The sequence below is a fragment of the Corella eumyota genome, chromosome 6, assembly GCF_963082875.1.
Source record: "Corella eumyota chromosome 6, kaCorEumy4.1, whole genome shotgun sequence".
Lineage (NCBI taxonomy): Eukaryota > Metazoa > Chordata > Ascidiacea > Phlebobranchia > Corellidae > Corella > Corella eumyota.
This window is the reverse complement of record NC_137495.1, coordinates 10,402,554-10,423,497: the sequence shown is the minus strand read 5'-3', so window position 1 is coordinate 10,423,497 and position 20,944 is coordinate 10,402,554. Positions and strand designations below refer to the sequence as shown.

Genomic DNA, 20,944 nt, shown 5'->3' with positions numbered 1-20,944 from the left:
AAAAAAATGGCAGTGTATTTACTTCCTAATTTGTTATTCGCCGCCCAACCGTCGGTGTGGATTGTCGTTCCTACCGCAACGTACCTACGAATTATTTCTTCCAGTGTTTGCCTAGTGCAATTTGGCACTAAATCCAAAAAGCATTGCCTAAAATTAAATTGTAGTTGTAATTGTGTCTCACTAGTTTTAAAAAGTTTAACGTGTATGTAACATAATTGGTTGTGGTGTCAATGCCTACTGGACGGCCCTGCCTGTTTCCGGGCTTATGCCGCGAAATAAGGCCCACCAATTACGTGCGGAGTAGACAGCAGCACGTGGCTGCAAATCTACAAAAAAAAATAATAACAAATGCATTTGATAATAACTATTTTACATTATTTAATGTTAAACCTACATCTCTATTGAAGAAAAACCAATCTACAATGGTTTTTGTTGATACTCCTGACATGATCGTAACGGTTGCATTCGGTAGATCAAGGGACCACAACATTATCAATTCCAGAAGCTGTGCCAGCGGAAGGTGGGACCTTTTAAAAAAGCTTCCTTTCCTAACATTCGCCGTGGACTTGCAAGACTACTTGTAAAAATGTTTTATAATTAAACAACATACATAGTCATTTTGGTTTTTAAATTTAATTACAATACAGTATAAACATAAATTACGCGATTTAAATCTACAATATAAATAACATAAAATGATTAATATCTTTAAGTTTACACAAGAATCAAAAATCTACTTTTATAGGTAACCTTGTTTTAAAAAATGAGAACTAATACAAATTGGTTAACTTCTTACTTTAAATGCTCGTTGAAATAATCTTTATATTTTAGTAGTACCTACAGATGCTCAAAACTAAAAAAACACATTAAAAGTAAATATTTGGCTTTTAATCAATAAATAAAAATAGACTAACAAATTCTAAAAACCAAATCAAAATTAATTTTTTTACTAAAAAATGATATGCGGGAATTCTTAGTTAACTGATTCTACCAGGGGCGGCATTACGAAACTCGTTAAGTTAAATTAAACGAGCTTGCTAATGCGTCAAAATTTAGCGAGCTATCTCGCTCGTTAACTAAATGGGCACCACCTAGTTTGTTAAAAATGAAAGAGTGCAAAAGAAGGAATTTTAAGCTACGCAAAGTGACTTACGTTTTTACACAATAATACAGGCTACATTAAAGCGGCGATATTACATCATATCCACGAGGGTGCTTTTATACTAAACGCATTTTTTAGAACGCATTACTTAACAAAACAAAATATAGGTTTTTTACACTTGTATTTATTTAAACAAATAAAACATTTTGTCTCTAACAACTTTTAGAAAACCATACTAGAAAGCCACACTGAAAGAGTAACCCATTTGTTGATAACATAGTCGCGTACATTTGCACTTTGTTAATATAAACTATTTTAAAACACAAGTAAATCGCGTATGGCCGATAGTTTAGTTTATTCGAAATACCAACATTTAGAGATATTTTTAAGCATTTATTTAGCTATTTTAAAATTTATTTTTTTCAATAACATGCAAGTTTTATGTACCGCAAAAATATATTCAATGTTTAACATAGCAATAAACAAGGTTAAATACTCCTCGCTAAGTTAACGGACGGTAAATTCTACTCGCTAAAATTTGTGCTTTTTCGTTCGTTAAAAGTGACATTTTTTGTTTCGTAATACCGATTTTCTCGCTAAGTGACGTTCTCGCTCGCTAATGACGTATAACTAACGAGATCGTTAACTTAACAAGTTTCGTAATGCCACCCCAGATACGTGCACGATCTTCATGAAATTTTTTTTAAATCTAACCGGTTATTTTTATTTGCTGAAGTCTTATTACCTGCTTAAAAAATAAGTAAACACCTAATTTATGTTTTAAATAATATTTCATATTTTTATTTATAAATCAATTAAACGTCAAACTTATAAAAGTCGCGAAGTTATAAATTGCCAAATTACTTTGCAACTTATTGTTGGACTAAATCAAAATTAGCCCCACTTTTTGATTTAAGTTCTCAACTTTTTTTTGAAATTTTGGAATTCTGACGGCAAAAACGGGTTTAAGATTTTTTTTATTTGGCAACGCGTGGCACTAATTTCGAATCAGTTTTTTTAGTGTGCATTGTTTGAAGTTGACGCCCGTTGTAACAAGAATAATTGTTGTACGTGTTCGGTCAATGACATTTGACTAGCTTAAACTTAGAATTGATTGTAATAGGCTTATTACCCCCCTTGGAGAAAGTTGTGCATTCCTGGCATTTAAAAATTTGGCAGAATCTAGGCTTATTACCCCCCCTTGGAGAAAGTTGTGCATTCCTGGCATATAAAAATTCGGCAGAATCTAGGCTTATTACCCCCCTTGCAGAAAGTTGTGCATTCCTGGCATATAAAAATTCGGCAGAATCTTCTTTGGAAAAACGAATGGAAATTGATGAGTGAACTGGTTGACGTGTTGCTATCTTCCTTATTCTTGAGCTGTATCTTGGGCTTGCTTGCGACGAGTGACATTGAAAAGGAACGATAAATGAGCCTCTGTGGGCGTAGTTGAGCCAGCTTGGGCGTTAAAGTAGACGAGCCATCTGTGGGGTTTGTAGAGATGTGCGTGTCAAATGTCGGCTTACAGGGAATAGTTGCAGTCAGAAAATCGTGACCCGTTTGAAAGTCTGGAGGAGAGCGTATGCTCCTTGTTCACCCTTTTTGTTTGCATTGCCAATGTTCGAGAAGATATGGGGAACTGTCGTAACTTGTTGTGCCTGCAACAAGGTTTTATATTGTCTTGGAAAATCTAAAAATAAAGTTGTTGTTACGCTTTCTACAGACTATAGGTTTTGGCGTCTGTTTTATTATTGCGCTATAAAACGTTTATTTGCTGAGCATTGTTAAAATCATTACACCCCTCTTCTTCTGAAGTAAAGATTACACATATGAATTAAATCAGGGGCATGCCTTAGGTATGCAAACACGATATGTAACAAGCAATTTAATTAACACTTGGTTTAGGAATTTAATACTACACAAGTTAATACATTAATCACAGTACCGATTTCGCCTCAATTGACCATGTTCATTTCTAATATTGTTAAACGCGGTTTTGAGCGTTTGCTCGTGATTACTGCTTTCTTCCAATGTTTATCTTTTCTGTACCTTACCACATCTTTTTTTGAGATGAGACGAAGTCTTCTTACTTCTATCATAGTAATGCTTTTGTACCTTTTGATTTTTATCAAAGTCGGGGCAATTCTTGATCACAGTATTTTACAATTTTCTGTAGTACTGCATCTTGTTTTGTTGTCATTTTAATTTTTTTATATATTGCAGCAGTAACAGGAAGTTCAAAATAAGAGAGTGTATTACTCGAACTATGTTTTCTTCAAGTTCAATATCAGATTGATTCTTATCTGCGACATACATAAATTTACCCGGAACATATTTAAATTTAATGTCATATGTTTATAGACGTAGAAATAATTATTGTAGTATTGGTGGAGCTTTATTTAAGGGTTTCTTTAAAATTGATTCCAGTGGCTTATGATTAGATTCCACTATAATTGATTCTTTTTCATAAATATACTGATGGAATTTTGATGTTCCAAATACTATGGTCAACATTTCTTTCTCTATTTGAGCATAATTGACTTCAGCTCGAGTCATTGATCTCGATGCATAGACTATAGGTCTTCCTTTTTTAAAAACAAACATGCTTGTAGTTAAACAAACATGCTTCTAATTACATGTAATAAAATAAACATGATATAATAAAATAAACACAAAAAACATCTGGGCCATACGGACTAACATACGAACTCTACAAAACATACCAGGCACACTTCAAAATACATTACTCAAACTATTTAACATTTTTTTAACAACAGGCAAAATACCGCAACAATTTAAAACAGGCACTATAACATTAATATACAATTTATATTCACTTTTAGAAAACTTTAGACCAATATCATTACTAAACATTGACATCAAAATTTTCACTTGCATTTTGGCCAACAGACTAAAAAATATCACTCACACCTTACTATCACACACACAATTTGCACAACAAATCAACAGCAGGCGCAAGCTTGTTGCTGAGGGACATATACAATTTATCCACAACACGACATAAACAATACCATATCATATCACTAGATTTCAAAAAAGCATTTGATTCAACACATACCTACTAAACACATTTGCCAAATTTAACTTTCCAATCACATTCATTAACATTTTTAAATCACTAAATACAGACGCCACATCACACGTTCACATAAACAAATATCACTTCACTAGTACACATCAAAAATAAATTCGACAAAAAGACTCACTAAGCTTACACCTATTCACACTTTCAATTAAACCACTAATACAACAAATAGACACAGATAACACAATCAAAAGAATACACAAAACAGACCAAAATATTATCAAATCAATTTCATATGCGGATGACACAACCCTTACACTATCCACACCTTGGTCAATACACTCAGCTTATAAAACACTACAATTATTTGAACATGCATCTGGACTTACACTCAATCACAACAAAACAAATACATTAATTACTAACCGCAATATTAAAACACAGAATATACCACAAAACATACACCCTAATTACACACACATTTCACCTCTTAACATACAAATAGGCATATCTTCACAAATTTAAATCATGGAATACAACATACAACAAAATTACAACAGAAAACGAGAATTTAAAACAACATTATACTAAACTTGAACACAAAACAAGACTACTGCCCCACATACGAGCAATAGCCAGCATATATCCCATACCACAACATATCCTATCAAAACTAAACAACACATTCCTCACATATGAACTAGAAAAAACACACCCAAATATCACATATAAAACACTGATACTACAACAGACATGCAGAGGCTATTTTATTTCCAGACATACAAACATACGCATACCCTTTTTACATAAGACCACTTTTTTCACACACCAAATACAGATTAAATGCAAACCTACCGACCATACAGGACACTCTCATAGTATATCACATAGGACACACACTTTCCAAACTACACAACATCTTACCACTTAACACAATACCACATATTGACAACACAAACAAAAACAATTTACATTACAATTATAAACAAAAACAACATAACTTAAAAACAATTGATGTAAAACAATTATAACAACCAATTCTACAATTCCATGGTCACACATACACAGTAAAATTTAAACCAACAGCACCAAAACATTTAACTTTAAACTTATACATAACATGTTACCACTTAAATCTACATACATGCATTTTAATTTAGACAACAACTCACATTGCCTGTTTTGCAACAAAGCCGCGTACAAAACTTCGTTTCACACTTTTTATGCTTGTAAACAAATCCAACCTTTACTTACTTTAACTAATAACATCTTTACCTTTCTATCCGGCCAACACCACAACATTTTTGATAATTCCGACCTTGGTCATTATATTCTTCTTCATTCAATTTTACATCAAAAAATCTGGAAACAAAGAAACCAAATTTGCCATGAAAAATTTAACATTTCTTTACCAACTATTCTATCCTCTTAAAAAAAACTTTATACTTTCAACTCACCCTTGAAAACAGCAAAAATCACAGCTTATATTCACAGATTATCACTAAAACCATAACAGCATTTGAACATAACTCAGCAGTAACTTAAAAAATTATTCTGACCTAAAAATAAATGCAAAAATAAATTTTAACACCTAAAACAGTTTAATTATTATTTTTAAATATTAACTACCTGAATATAATCAAAAACATGTCATCGTGTTTAATAAGCAATAATTCCTTTCTATAACCTTATGTAAAACAATTAAAAAATGCAATTTCAACAAAATAAATTTAAAATAACATTATTATCCAAATTTTTTCAAATCAATCTATTAAAACTGCTAAAATAGTACCAACAAGTATAACAGTACAATAAATAAACAATAAGTAATATACTTAGTACATGAAAACCAGTTTTAAACTCAAAAATTGACCAAATTTTTAACCAAAAACAATTGTTTTAAACATGTGCATTTTGCCATGACAACAAAATATTTTAGTTCGTACTCCACTTACTAGTGGCAAAATAATTAAATTGTCCTTAAAATAATTTTTTGTAAAAATTTTGCATATATATAAACTCTAACTTTGTACTGTATTTCTTCTATATAAATATAACTTCCTGTAAACAATAAACACTCTTAATTGCTTTGTAATTTAAATGTACATATTAACTATTTAAAATTGTAAATATTTACTAATTTATCGATGTTAAACCGTAGTTTTGTTGTATATTTCTTGTATACACATAGTTTTCCTTAAACAGCACTTAAAACTAGCTTTAATGCCAACAAATCCAAATTATTATTCAAAAATCCTTATAAATAAATATATTTCTTTTCTTTTTTAAACTAAGTTTTTACGTAATTTAATTGTAGTTTTAATAAATGTATTTATATCCATCAGAACTTTAATTACCATAAATATACACTATAAATAAAAACTTACCTTATCAAACAGAATCGTTAATTTTTTTGTTTGTGGTATTTTAATTAATGCAAAAAAATAAAGTAAGGTGTTTTTTTTAATCAAAACAAGTCGCATTATAAATCGGTACAAGCGTATGGTGGCCAATTTTAATTAAAGTAGCAAACGCATTTGCAAACGTAAACGCATAATCAAACGCAATTGCAAACGTAAACGCAAAGTCAAACGCATTTGCAAATGTAAACGCAAAGTCAAACACATTTGCAAACGCAAAGTGAAACGCATTTGCAAACGTAAACGCAATTGGAAAGTCAAACGCAACGCAAAGTCAATCGCATTTGCAAACGCAACGCAAAGTCAAACGCATTTGCAAACGTAAACGCAAAGTCAAACGCATTTGCAAACGTAAAGTCAAACGCAAATTTTGTTTTTTCGAATTGGCCGAGGAGTGTCAGTGCCAAGTATTTTAATTTCAAAACACCTTTGTTATACATTTAATATTGCAATTTTCTATTTAAAGGGTATTAATGTTATGCAAAATTAGAAATATGGGTTTGGTAATAATAAAAGATAGACTACTTTTATTTATTAAAATTATACACATTAATTTGGTAACGCTAAATGCCATTTTCGGCCTTCCTGATTTGCGTTTTGTATTGGGCTGTCGTTTAGTACTAGCTTATCACTATGAATTTTACCCAAAGCAAATTTGTAAACATGACAAAAAGAATAAAATACGATTAATGATAACTAGGTTATAGCTCCAAAAAAGTTTAATTTAAACTTAGTAACAGGCATCTATTAATTATTAGGGGTAGTAAAAAAGGGTAAGCTAGCAATTTATAAAAAAACATGCTAGTAATGTGCCACTGTCAGACCATACTACACTCTTATACCACACAGATGTGCGTTGGCTTTCAAAGGGCAACATGCTGTCCAGGGTGTTTGAACTGCGAGAAGAGTTAGCAGAGTTCTTAGGCAGGCAGAAACAAGAACTTGCCTCTTATTTCAGTAATCCTTTGTTCATACAACGCTTGGCATATTTAGCGGACATCTTCGAAAAATTAAATACGCCAAATTTATCCATGCAAGGGGGTAAAACCAATATGATAAATCTTTACGACTCACTTAATGCCTTTGTGGACAAATTAGCGTTGTGGAAAATGCATGGTATGAAAGACGTTTTTGTCATGTTCGACAGGCTCTCAGTTCTAACCACAGCGAATAATTCTGTAAATATTTCAGCAGAAGTCACAGAACATTTGTGCAAATTGGACGAAGAACTAGACTACTACTTTCCAGAGCGCACAGATATGAATGAGAATCTCAAAATAGTGAGAAATCCGATCAATGCAAACTTTTCTTCCCTGCCCATTTATCGATTTAAAAAATGATTCGACTATGAAGACCGCATTTGAGAATTCTAAATTAACAACGTTCTGGTGTAATGCCTGTGCTTCTTATCCCCGAGTAGCCAAATATGCTTCCATTTGGTTCAACCTACTTATGCGAAGCCGCTTTTTCAGCTCTTGTTTCATTAAAAACAAGATCTAGAAATGCCATGTGTGTGGAAAATGACTTGATTTGTGCATTGTCATGCATTGAACCTCGTATTTCCCTTCTGGCAAAGAACAAAAAGCTCAGCCATCGCATTAACTGTTGTTAATGTAGTTGTTCTTTTTAATTTGTTAATTGTGTTGTAGTGTTAATCGCATATAACGTGTTGCATACAATAATTTATATCGCCTTTTGCATTGTTTACCTATATCAGTGGCGGCTCGTGTATGTAGCTAATGGGGCTAAAACCCCCAACTTTTTTTAATGGTTTTATGTTTTAATTTATATATATATTTTTTAATTAATATTAAATTTTTTAAATAATATTTATTTTTTTGCACTGTTTTTCGCTAAAATTATTTAAAATATTAAAAAATAGCGCCTATTTTGGCCACAAAATACGCAAAAATTTTCGAAAAACGTAGCGTAAACATGTAAGGGCTAAACCAAAATTAGCCCCACGGGCTGCCAAATACAAAATATCATCACGCCGTTTTTGCTGTCAGAATTCCGAAATTTGGAAAAAAGTTGAGAACTTTGATCGAAATGTGGGGCTAAGACCACCATAGAGTTGCAAAATATTTTGGCAATTTCAAACGTTGTATATTAACAAATTTTATCGTTTTTGTTTAACTATTAAACAAAAATAAAATAAAATAGGTGTAAACTGGGTATTTTATTCTTGTTTAAGGAAGTTTTAAGGCCTTAAATAATATTTTTAAGTTAAAAAAATAGAAATACTAATCGTTCGATCGAGTATATTCTCACATTATATTTATGATGAAAAGGTCGCTCTTAAGCCTTGCTAAAGCTAAAACAGCAAGTTTAAATCAGTTTTTGCATTCTTTTTAAAGAATTGTATGTTAATTAATGCTTTTAATTTCGATTAAGGCAAGTTTTTAAAGATAATCATAATGGATTTACTGCCTGACAAGAAGACTCAAGAGCAGGTTGCCTGATTGCCTGCCTGTCAAAAGAGCATAAATAAAGTTTGCCAATGAAAAAAAAACATGCAATGTACATAGTTTACTAGTGACTGTAAACATTCAGTCATAGATTAGGATGACAGACAACTGTTGAAACTCACAATAAAAAAGTTGAAAGAAAAAGGGCACATTCTAAGTAACTTTATCAAACCGCTGACATTTTGATATGTAAGAAGTTAATTAAACAGCAAACTTTTGTAATCAAGAAATATTTTGGTTATTTGCAGTTAAAAGCTTAGTTCGACATCATTTTACAGGAGCATTTTGTAAGTGCAACAGTCATTAAGTGCACTTCTCTGTCTGTCGGTTTACTATTAAAACTGTGTTGGTGGAATACACTAACAAAAGTAAGGTTGATTTTATTGCAGCTCAACCAGATAAATCGACTAATATTAATACAATTTGCAATTCCTTTTAGATTTATCGTAAATGGTTATTCTGTTAAACAGTTTTTTGTTATATCACAAGGCCAATGATCTTACATGATAAAACATGTGCAATGGGTGGAAAAATTGCTTTCAAAATTAAAGTAAGTTATGTAAAAATAAATACTTTTTGAATAGCCCATTAGATAAATAGCCTTTTTTATTGCAAACATAGGCTATTTATGAATAGTTATGTACATTACACAAACACTTAAACAATAAGAGTAGGACAACAACATATACATAGAGTGATGTTGTAATTGTACAGAAAAGAGAATGAAAAGAGGAAGAATGACTAGGAAAAAAAGGAAGGAGAGGGGGTGGTGGAGATTTAAGTATGTGGAGAAGATGGGAGAGATTTGTGATATATGATATTATTTATGGTTTTATTAATACTATTTGAAAAAACTCTATAATTTTTTAATTTTAACTATAAGACTTACTTTCTAGGTAATTATTTAGCATACAGCTAAGTCTGATATACTTTTAAAATATATTTATTCAAAAGAAAAGAAAAAAGTGAAATAGATTATTAACAAAAACTTAATCTGTTGTGTCTTTATTTTAATACTTAATGATATATCATGTTATTTCATAGAAGAGCTGACAAGATGAACAAGAAGTTCAATAAATTGTTTTTAATATTTTTTTTTTGAATGGATTGATTGTCAGTTGTTACATAACTTGCACCATTTTTTTCCCCACGTTTTTGGTTTTAAACTTAAAAAACGCTTTTAGTAAAAGAAATCTATTATGCTACTTTGCTTTTTATTGTGTCATCTCAAGCTCTATTAAAATCGGAATTTAAAAATATACAAAATACGTTTTATATTATAAAGAAAATAGACAATAATAAATTAAGATTAAAATCTTGCTAACTCGATATTTATTAGAAATTATTTTAATTGTTTTCAACACTGGGTAAGGGAAAATTTTTAACCTAACGCATGTTCACACGACAGGTACCGCTGCGCTGCGTTAACTTTACAATTTTTAGGGATTTTTTTTAAATTTTAATAAACAATATCTACTAAAAGTATCCCGCTTACGAAATCTTGCGTAAATTTTGCTCCCAACACAAAACTTGCGTAACTTTCGTACGTGTGAACGACGTTACGTTGCATACGCCGTGTAAAAGGGCCTATACTTTAAATAATTAACTATTAAATGTAAAAATAGCGTGTTTACAGCGAATAATTTACAATATTTCTGAGGGATCCAGACCCCCCTAGCGGTGTTGTGATTTTCTAAAATTAGCCCCCCCCCATTTATTTAACCCACGAGCCGCCACTGACCTATATACGTAAGTGCTCGTGAGCTACATGTCTACACGTAAATGTACATTCTCTTTTGTTGAGAAATGTTTGAAGTTAGATAATTATCCTGTGAAAACATTGATGAACTAACTTTGCCTTCTTTTTCTCGTCCTCGTATTATACGCGTTACCGCCAATTGCTGTATTATGACACTGATGCTTTGTTGCAAAGTAGTAACCTAGCTGTGCAAGTTTTTATGTTTATGTGTGTTTTTTTGCTTTATTCTGAGATATGGACGTTTTATTATGACCAATTTAAGCAGAATTTTAAAAAGTGGGCCATGTAAATTTTCAAAATGAAAATGGGCCACGGTTATAAAAAGGTTGGGAAGCCCTGTTCTAGCGGGAACCTTAAAGGCCATAGAAACTGTTGGTATTAGAAAAAAAAACGAAAAGTTATACAAATTTTGGTCTCCTGCTAAGCCAAAACCATTCCACAAAGGGGCCAGCAAATCAATAATATACTAAACAGGCAAAGGAAACTAATCACTAAATCTCAGTAACAAAAATATGTAAATGAAGTTGGCCATTACACATCGGGTAAAAAAATTAAAACTGCAAGCAACTTAAAATATGATCACCTAGCTGCCTAGTTATTAGTCACCTTCAGGCAATGTACCTATTAAACTGGTAAGTGTCAACCACCAAGTGTGTCTTGGTAGCCTAAGTTACTTTGCGTCTAGACCTTGTATTAACCTTTACCTGAATTATATGAATAACAACAAACTTGTACAATAACGCAAATTAAGAATTCTGCAATATTCGTGCATGTAATGCCACCAGCTCATGGCAAACATAGTTACCAGTTAAATTTCGATAAATATTTAAATGTTTTATTACAATTGTACGCTTTTGTATTTAAAAATTGCTACTAATGCATATAAATAATGCACTCAAGATGAATAAAAAATCGTATTTTCAAATGTTTAACAACTTTTAACATTTTTGTGATGGAAGCACTGGCATTCCTCGGCCAGGTCGAAAAATTAAAATTTGACTTTGCGTTTACGTTTGCAAATGCGTTTGCTACTTCATTTAAAATTATAGGTAAAATTATAGTGGCCCTATATAGGCCACCATAGTAAATTGCTTTTTCAATTTTGTTTTTTGCCGAAACCCCAAAAATGGAATAAATATTTTTAACAATATTTTAAAAACATTTAAATTAAAATTATTTAACAAATTTTGTTCACAAAAATAATCAAAAAAATAAATTACGTTTATGTTATTATAAGTTAGTGAGGAGGGGAAGCGGAAAATAAAGGAACGAAAATGAGGGAAGGAACGGGAAATAATTTATAAACGCAAATTGCCTGATGAATTTATCATTAATGACATTTATTTATTAATACATTAAAATTACCTTAGTGAACACACCACATACTGGTGCAAAACGCAAACTAAAATCAGGTTATGTACCTTTTCGTGCCTAACATCTTCTTTTAATGCACTTTTATTTTATGTCAAAAGTTTTTGGTGAAATTAATATAAAATCATACTTAACATACACCTTTTTAAAATGTTAACATAGCTAGTCATTAAGAAAAAAAAATCATAAGCATTAACGAAAATAAGGTTGTATTTTATAAATTTTGTTTCTATTTAAAAATTAACACTTTTTATTACAAAATTATATCGTGGTACAATACAGTTGGTAAATTTAAATAAGTTATACCTAATTTAAGTTCAACATTGTAAAAAATAATTAAAACCAGCACTTAATAGAAGCTTAACATTAAAAACATTTTAATGAAATTAAGCAGTTTTTTTTAATTCCAGTTTTCATATTTCTTAAAATTGACCACAATGATGTCTTTCAGTAGAATGATCTAAATAAACAATAGTTAAGGTGAAACAAATAATTTAAAATTTTGTACTAAACACCATAGCAATTTAAAACTAGATTTAGTTGAAAAATAAAACACGGAAAAAAAAATTAAAAAGCAAAATACAGAATATTAAGGGTCATGTTGTCCGGCTCGAGACAAAACAACGAATCGTTTACCATAGTAGAGAATTTAGGAGAGCCGTAATCCTGACAAAACAATTTCTCCATAGGTAATTCCCTATAAGAAAGAATTTAGGAGAGCTGTAGTGTATTTATGTTTTGTCTAAAACCAGACAACATATGTGATCCAATATTAATAATAACAACAGAATCAAATTTTATAATGTTTAATTAATCACAGAAAAATGTATCTTTTCTCAAACATTAACAAATAATATTAATATTACTGACAATAACTTAACCAATACTGACAATAACAATATGTTTGGTATTTGAAGATTCTAAACCATAATATTGTTAATTTAAATTATCATTTTATAACAAGCACTAATTAACAAATACCTTTTTTATTTTATTATTTGTTTTTATTAATTTTTTGTATTTTTTTTATAAAGCATTTAATATTGTTGATTTTACGTGCTTAATGACTGTGGCAATATATTTTAATAAACAACAAATATAAATTCGCTATATTTACTTTCTAAGTTCCAACAATCAGTAAAATTAAACAACGATGTATCTCAGTTACTGTAATTTTTGGAAACGATATTTTTTTTGAAACAAAATTTGTTTCTAAAAAGTAAACTGTGTTTTAAATTTCGAATTGTTTTAAGAAACAATTTTGTTTTATACAAACAAAAACGGATTTTATTACTTAGTAACAAAGGTGGGCACCAAACCATTATTCCGTTAATCGTTAACTAACGAAGTTACCACTTTAATTAACGATTTAACTTTTAAGTTAATTTTAAAAATTATTATCGGACTTGTTAACTTCCGTTACATTGTTCTTCCGTTAAATAAAGTTCGTTAACGCAAAAATGTTATAAATAAACTAGCTAAATTTTAACAAATCCATCGCATATCTTTCAAAATTTTAAATTTTAATTTACTTTTGATTTATAAATTGATTGTAAACTTTATAGCCAAGACCTAATAAAGATTTATTTAGTACTATATATTGTATGTAGTACTAAGAAAAATTATGTTGCATTGCACCACTTGTACAGGAGAAGTCAAAACAATCCTTATTATGACGTAACAACTATACACATTAGCAATAAAACAAAATAATCTTTTATTACTAGTTTGTATAATTTTATACAAGCAAGTAGCATTAATTTACTGGCAAAACATTTACCAACTTTATTAAGAAGAGGGTATAGTGTTAGATTTATAGGATAAGGTTATAGTGCTCAGTTGAGTTTGAGTTTGCCTTTACTTTTAAGGTTATATTAATAAAGTTGATTTGAATAAAAGTAATTTTTAAAGCTTATTTCATGGAGCCTAAAGAATCTATCGAATTAATTAAGGTTACTAATGCTCAGCAAGAACAGTCTCAGCACCCCTGGCCTCACCTAGACGACCACTTTATGTTCAAGTCCAGAACAGGGGATAAGTTGCTTTTTACCTGTAAGTTGTGCTTGCCAAAGACAGTTTTAATCAAGGGCCATATGACTAGTCTAAACAATCTTAAGCAGCATATAAAAAGAAACCATCCAGCCAATTTTACCCAGTTTGAAGAAAGAATAAGAGCAAATTCAGCTCGTGGAAAAAATAAGTTAAAAAGCTACACTTCCGAACCATCATGTTTCTTAACGCTTTCATCTTCGAAGAAGGCACGTTAGCAAACCATTGGCGAATCTTTTAGCAATGCGATGTCTGGCAGTAACGTATCGCAAGCCGTTGTCGATAAAAAAATTGTAAATTTTTTCGTTGTGAACATGCTACCACTACAAGCTGTAGAATCAGATACTTTCGAAAATCTGATCAAGACCTTGAACCCCAGCAAAACTTCTATTTCAAGAAGAACTTTGGGCAGACGCATCGCTACATTGCACAGCGATTTAAAGCAGTATTTGGTCAAGTAATTAAAATACTTTATTATTTTTAGTCATTTGTATTTTAAATAAAATTTTAAACATTTTGTTTTTAATTTTAGAGTTCTTAGTGAAGTTCAATGTTGGTCCGCCCACAAAAAAGCTGGTCCGCCCACAAAAAAGGTTACCTAGGCATGACTGTCCACTGGTTGGAGCGCGACACCAGAAAACGCCATCAAGCCGTATTAGGTTGCGTAAGACTCACGGGACGCCATACTTACAACGTGCTTGCGCAAGCCATGGTTAACATACACTACGAATTTCATATTGAAAACAAAGTTACTAGGTAGAAATTTTTAATTTGTAACCAAATCGTATTAAAAAAATCTTTTTTATTATAACCTACTAAAAAGCCCCTACCTAAATGTTATTGTATCTCAGAACAACCACAGACAATGGTAGCAATTTTGTAAAGGCCTTTGTCCAATTTGGTTCCATAGCGGAAACATTGCCACACCTGCCAGACCCACAGGACATTGATGCAGAGTCTGAAGATCCGGATGTAGCCAAACTTTTGGTTGCATCTATAGAAGAACAGGAACTGGATTATGTTTCCCTAGCAGAATCCCTGTCCGTAACTGCTTCTGGCGAAAATTTGGGCGATTACGTTAAACTTCCCGCTCACATGAGATGTTCTGCCCATACGTTCAATCTGGTGGCGAGCAAGGATGCCGATGTTGCCCTACAAAGTGCGGTTTTTAAACATCCTTATAGAATCGCCATGTCCAAGGCTTACGCTCTTTGGAACATACCAAGCCGCAGCACAGTTGCAGCAGATACTTTGTTTGCTGCATTGAGAAAAAGGTTGATTGTCCCAAATGTTACAAGATGGAATTCCACCTATGACTCTGTAATTATTCTTAACTCCATTTTGGAAACAGACAGGCCTTCACTTTATAGAGCTATGACCCAACTTAGAATCAATTGCTTTAACGACCAAGACGTCGACTTATTAAAAGAATATGCTAAGGTAGAATAAACTTATTCAAAATTTATTTTTACAAGTCCTACTTTTACAAAAAATATATTTTTAAATAAAATTAAATATTTTTTAAGGTCATGTCGCCAGTGGCTTTAGCCCTTGACAAGATACAAGGAGAAGAGCATGCCTATCTGGGGACACTTTTGCCAATTCTTGCTGCAACAATTTTTAAATTAAATGATATAAAGTCCAAAGATCTGGTGTATTGCAGCCCTCTGGTCGATGCCCTTTTGGCTGGCGTCAACAAAAGGTTTGGAGCTATATTTGAGGACGAAGAATGCCAACTAGCTGCTGCCTTTCATCCCAGGTTTCGCTTAATCTGGTTGGAGAAATTTGACAATACAAAGGTTGCAAACGTGAAAAAGTTAATGGAAAGTAAAGTGGAGGAGGCAATGGTGCTGCAATCCGATGACAGAAGTAGTAATAGTGGTAGCAGCAATAACGAAGAAGAGGAAATGGACTTTTTTACTGCTGTCACTCAGGTCAATGAGAATGCCCTTAGTAGAAAATCGATTAAGGGCAAGGCACAAAATTTAATAAAAATCTGGTTAGAGACCAATTCTAAAGACTTGCTTACAGATGTCGCCTTTTTAGGTGAACAAATATTGGTTGATTTATTTGTTAAATTTAACACACCGATACCCTCGAGCGCTGCGGTCGAGCGGTTATTTTCGATGGGCAAGGACATTTTAAAAGCTAAGAGATCATCTTTGTCTGATGAAAATTTCGACATGCTACTTTTTATGAAGGGTAATATGCATCTAATGGACCAGATGGAAAACGAAAACGCTTAAAAATGGAGATATGCATAAAGATAAGCTGCATCCCTAGATATGCATAAATAAGCGTCTTTAGTATTATTTCTTAATAAATTTGTTCGGTTCATTCTATTGTTGTGTTATTATTTGTTAACCCCGTTTGTCAATAATAAACCAAACACATGTTGGTTCTTTTACTCTCCCGTTGTGTTGTGCTGCATTAGGCAGTTAAGATATAATTGCAGTATTGGAGACAAATTAATAAAACAAATTAACTATACGCTTAGTTCGTTTGACTATGTGATTAAAAAGCAAACTATAATACCGCATAGTTAAGGTAGTACATTTAAAATGCATATCACCGCTTTAGCTAATTTTGCGGTCCGCCATTGCCAATATTAACTCGTCTTATACCATAACCGCCATTTAAACCATTTAAACGATTATGGTAAACAGGTGAACATAGCTGTTTTGTTTCACTTTAAAAAAAAGCTCTACACAGCTAAAATTTTTCTAAAATTTGTGATTCTTTGAAAATATAATTAACGTTAACGGTATTTATTAACTTGCGTTACATTACGAACAAAATAACTGATAAATGTTAACGAAGTTAGTTTGTAGACTAACGGATTTTCGGTTATCGAAGTTACATTTAAGATTAACTGTGCCCACCTATGCTTAGTAATCATTTTTGACAATTTAAATGAAATTATTATAACATGAATGTAGATGTGCAAAATCACGCAACCAAAAACCAAGCAGGCTTTATTATTACGATCTTATGTAAAAAAGAAATAAAAATTTTCTGTGGTCGACGAAATTTACGTGTATAAAGTCAGCGCAAGACCATATTTTACCGATATTTGAAATGGAATTTGGCAAAAAGTACAATAGTTAAAAAAGTTTTAACCGGTTGTTAAGATAAATATATGTGTTAGTCTTTAGAATAATTTCATTATTATCTTGAAAACGTAAATTTAAAAGGCATTAAAGAGAAAACCTTCGTAGTTTAGTTTTTGACATTTAAATCATTATAGGACTGTTAAACTAATTATATCTTAATTTTAAAATCAAATAAAATTTAAGTATAGATAGATTGTACTTTTTGCAAAATTATATTTTAAATATATGATATAACAGTAAAATTACAATTTCGCAGGCCGAAAGCATCCGTCTTTAATCCGTTTAAAAAAAGGTTTTTGAAACAGAAATCTTGAAAAAAATAAATATTCTAAAAACTAACAAATGTCATTAACGTAACAACCAATAAAAACATTTATACATAATGTACTTTATGCTTTTTTTATTTTGAATATCGGTAAAATATGGTCTTACGCTGACTTTATACACATGAATTTCATCGCCGACTCCCCGCCGTTTTTTTGCAGGACGAATCTTCTGGCAAGTCTTTAAACGTTTTATTCTTTGTGTTTTAGTATATCAATTTATATACATTAACACGGGCAATAATTAATAACATATTTATGCACATTCTTCAGTGTAAAAAATGAATAATTAACGCTCTATTTTCTTCAAATACAGTTTGGAAAGGCGGCACTATTTGGCAATATACAAGATATCATTATACATTGTCCTCCGTCACCTAAAAGCGCGCGCTTTCAAAATTAGCTTTTTATAAGTTTTAGTTTGTAAAATTAAAAAATTGATACGAAAAAAGAAAGGTAACATGTTCTCGCACATTATTATTAAAAAAAAATAATAATTTACTGCTTATTTTGTTTCAAATGTTGTCTAAATAACTGTATATAACTACGCGAAAATAAAATTTCTCGCGGTAATTAAAATGCAAAATCCGCACTGTTTTGGAAAAATTTTGGCCGAAGTGTCCGTGGCCCAAGTGTCTGGTTACCTTTTCTACCATGCATACCAATTACTAACTAACAGACTGACCAACGACAGAACGATTATAAACTATTTTTTTAATAATTGCTAAGAATTATTTCAGTTTTTGGTAATAAATTAGTTTATTATTTATAGTAAGGAAACGAATTTTGCAAAGTCAAGTTATTATTTTCAGATTTTCTATTTTGTTTTGACTACTCTTACTGACTGTTTTATAAGGACTGTTTATAATACCGGCAGCGTGGTGTAGTGGTAAGAACACTTGCTACACCACACATGGGGTCGTGGGTTCAATCCCACTGATCTCATGCTGTAGCGCCTTTGAGTAAGCGCTATAAACGATAAACTCCTGCTGAGCTAGCAATTAATCAGTAGCATAATTATCGGGCAATTAAAATTCATAATATCCCAAACTGCCACAGGCAACTCGAGACTGGGTCGGAGTAACTGATGTTACTCTCTATGTTTAAGTTGCGCATTCGACTTTCCCACATCGAGAATAAAGATATATACAAAAAAAGTCACCATTTATATAATCTAACTAGTCCATCGAGTCCTATATAATTTAAAATTTTATTGTATTGTGCAATTTTAAGTGCTAAAACTCCGTTTGTCATTAAACTTTATTTTTTAACTGACTGACTTAACGGTCTGTACTCGAAACAACGGCAATTTAAAAATTTATCTGCGGTGATTTTTTGCCTTTTAGTCCTTGTAGTGTTTTTCAACGTTTGTAGTGATAAATTATTATGTTGTTGACATCTTTTTTGTCAGCTGCTTTTAAGCATTATCGCAACCAAGGTGTAAGATAAGGGTAGTAGCTTTGACGTGTAATCAGAATTTTTATCAGTTGACTATTCATTTTAAATTATTGTCATGGTGATTAGCCTTTTTTTAAACGTAAATACATAATTTCAAAGTAAAACCTTTTACAATTCATAAATATAACAAATAAAGGTGTAAGCACACTTATTAAACGAACGCCAACTTCTGTGGCCTGACTTTTTGGTACACTTGTGCACTTAAGTTTATTAACAATACAAAGTACGACATATATAAGTACTTATCGCACATTTCTACTACGATAAAATACTTTTATTAAAACGATTCGGCATGTATATGCGCCTGAATTATATAAAGGGTGACGCATCGACTTGAACCCGAGTACAGAACGCCTTGTGCGCATCGACCGGAGTACGAATCAAATGGCAACCTTTATATACCGATATATTTTAGTGTTTGTTATCGATATTTTTAAGAAAACAGTTTTATTTGAAAAAAAAATTTTTCAAGGTTCGATAAATATGAGAACAATATTAAGACATTCGTTAATATTAAAATTATTTGTAATGTATTATCAAAATGTTAATTTGTACAAATATAGAGTCGAAGTAATAACTAAAGTATGGCATCAATGACAAGCCAAACTATATTTGCGGTCTGGCCAAAGTTATTTTGTTGTCGGGCCAGAATTTATTTGCGGTCTGGCCAAAGTTATTTTGTGGTCGGGCCAGAATACATTTGCGATCTGGCCAAAGTTATTTTGTAGTTGGGCCAGAATTTATTTGCGGTCTGGCCAAAGTTATTTTGTGGTCGGGCCAAAGTTATTTTGTGGTCGGGCCAGAATACATTTGCGATCTGGCCAAAGTTATTTTGTGGTCGGGCCAGAATTTTTTTGCGGTCTGGCCAGAGTTATTTTGTGGTCGGGCCAAAGTTATTTTGTGGTCGGGCCAGAATTTATTCTCCGTCTGGCCAAAGTTATTTTGTGGTCGGGCCAGAATTTATTTGCGGTCCGGCCAAAGTTATTTTGTGGTCGGGCCAGAATTTATTTGCGGTCTGGCCAAAGTTATTTTGTAGTTGGGCCAGAATTTATTTGCGGTCTGGCCAAAGTTATTTTATGGTCGGGCCGGAATATATTTGTAGCCAATATAAAAGTTATCAAAAGTTATTACGGTCAGGGCAACCGTATATTTTCGGTAGAGTCGAATTGTTTCATAGTCGTTCTAAAAGACGGTTGGCAAAAACAATAATTGTTTATAGCCGCTTCGCCTAGTACGTGTTTCCTATATGTTATATTATGGCACCAAACGGTGTTAAAAACATCTAATGCTACTAACATTAAATAAAGTCATGTTTTTTTTTATTACTTTCTTTTATCTGTATATTTTTATTTTTAAACAGGCAATACTGGTTTTAAACCAAAAAGGGTGGTAGTCTTAACCGCTTTAAAGCGAGTTGGAGAATGGGCTAACTCTACCAGGGATAAGGATTAGTGTAAGTTTTGTATAAAAAAAAGGAAAAAATATTTATTTTAACAAAACCAAATAGTATGTATTTGTATAAAGTCCATGTGGAATCAATTGCTGCAACGTCACTCGGAAAAACTTTTTTATCGGCTAATTAATGATTTGGTGTTTTTAAATTTGTAGCTTGTGTTTATTGTATTTCTGTACATTTCGTACACATTTTATTATTTTACATGTAAATAAACTTTTATTGACTATTTTATTTCAAGTTTTAAAAACGCAAGTTTTTTTATTTTTAAATCTGCGAATTGGTATTTTCAATTACAAAGTTACCATACCGACAAAAAAGGCTTGGAAAAAATAAAAGTTGAAAAAGAAAACAAAAGATTACAAAAATAAAAATAACCACC

At 31.5% G+C, this 20,944-nt stretch overlaps 1 protein-coding gene across 1 annotated transcript; it reads left to right on the top strand.

Moving 5' to 3' along the window:
* The first annotated feature begins 7,443 nt into the window (after positions 1-7,443).
* LOC145755818 (zinc finger BED domain-containing protein 5-like) lies at positions 7,444-7,908 on the top strand. Its single transcript, XM_082572061.1, has one exon. It carries the CDS (start codon positions 7,444-7,446, stop codon positions 7,906-7,908), a length of 465 nt encoding a protein of 154 aa, XP_082428187.1.
* The last annotated feature ends 13,036 nt before the right edge of the window (positions 7,909-20,944 follow it).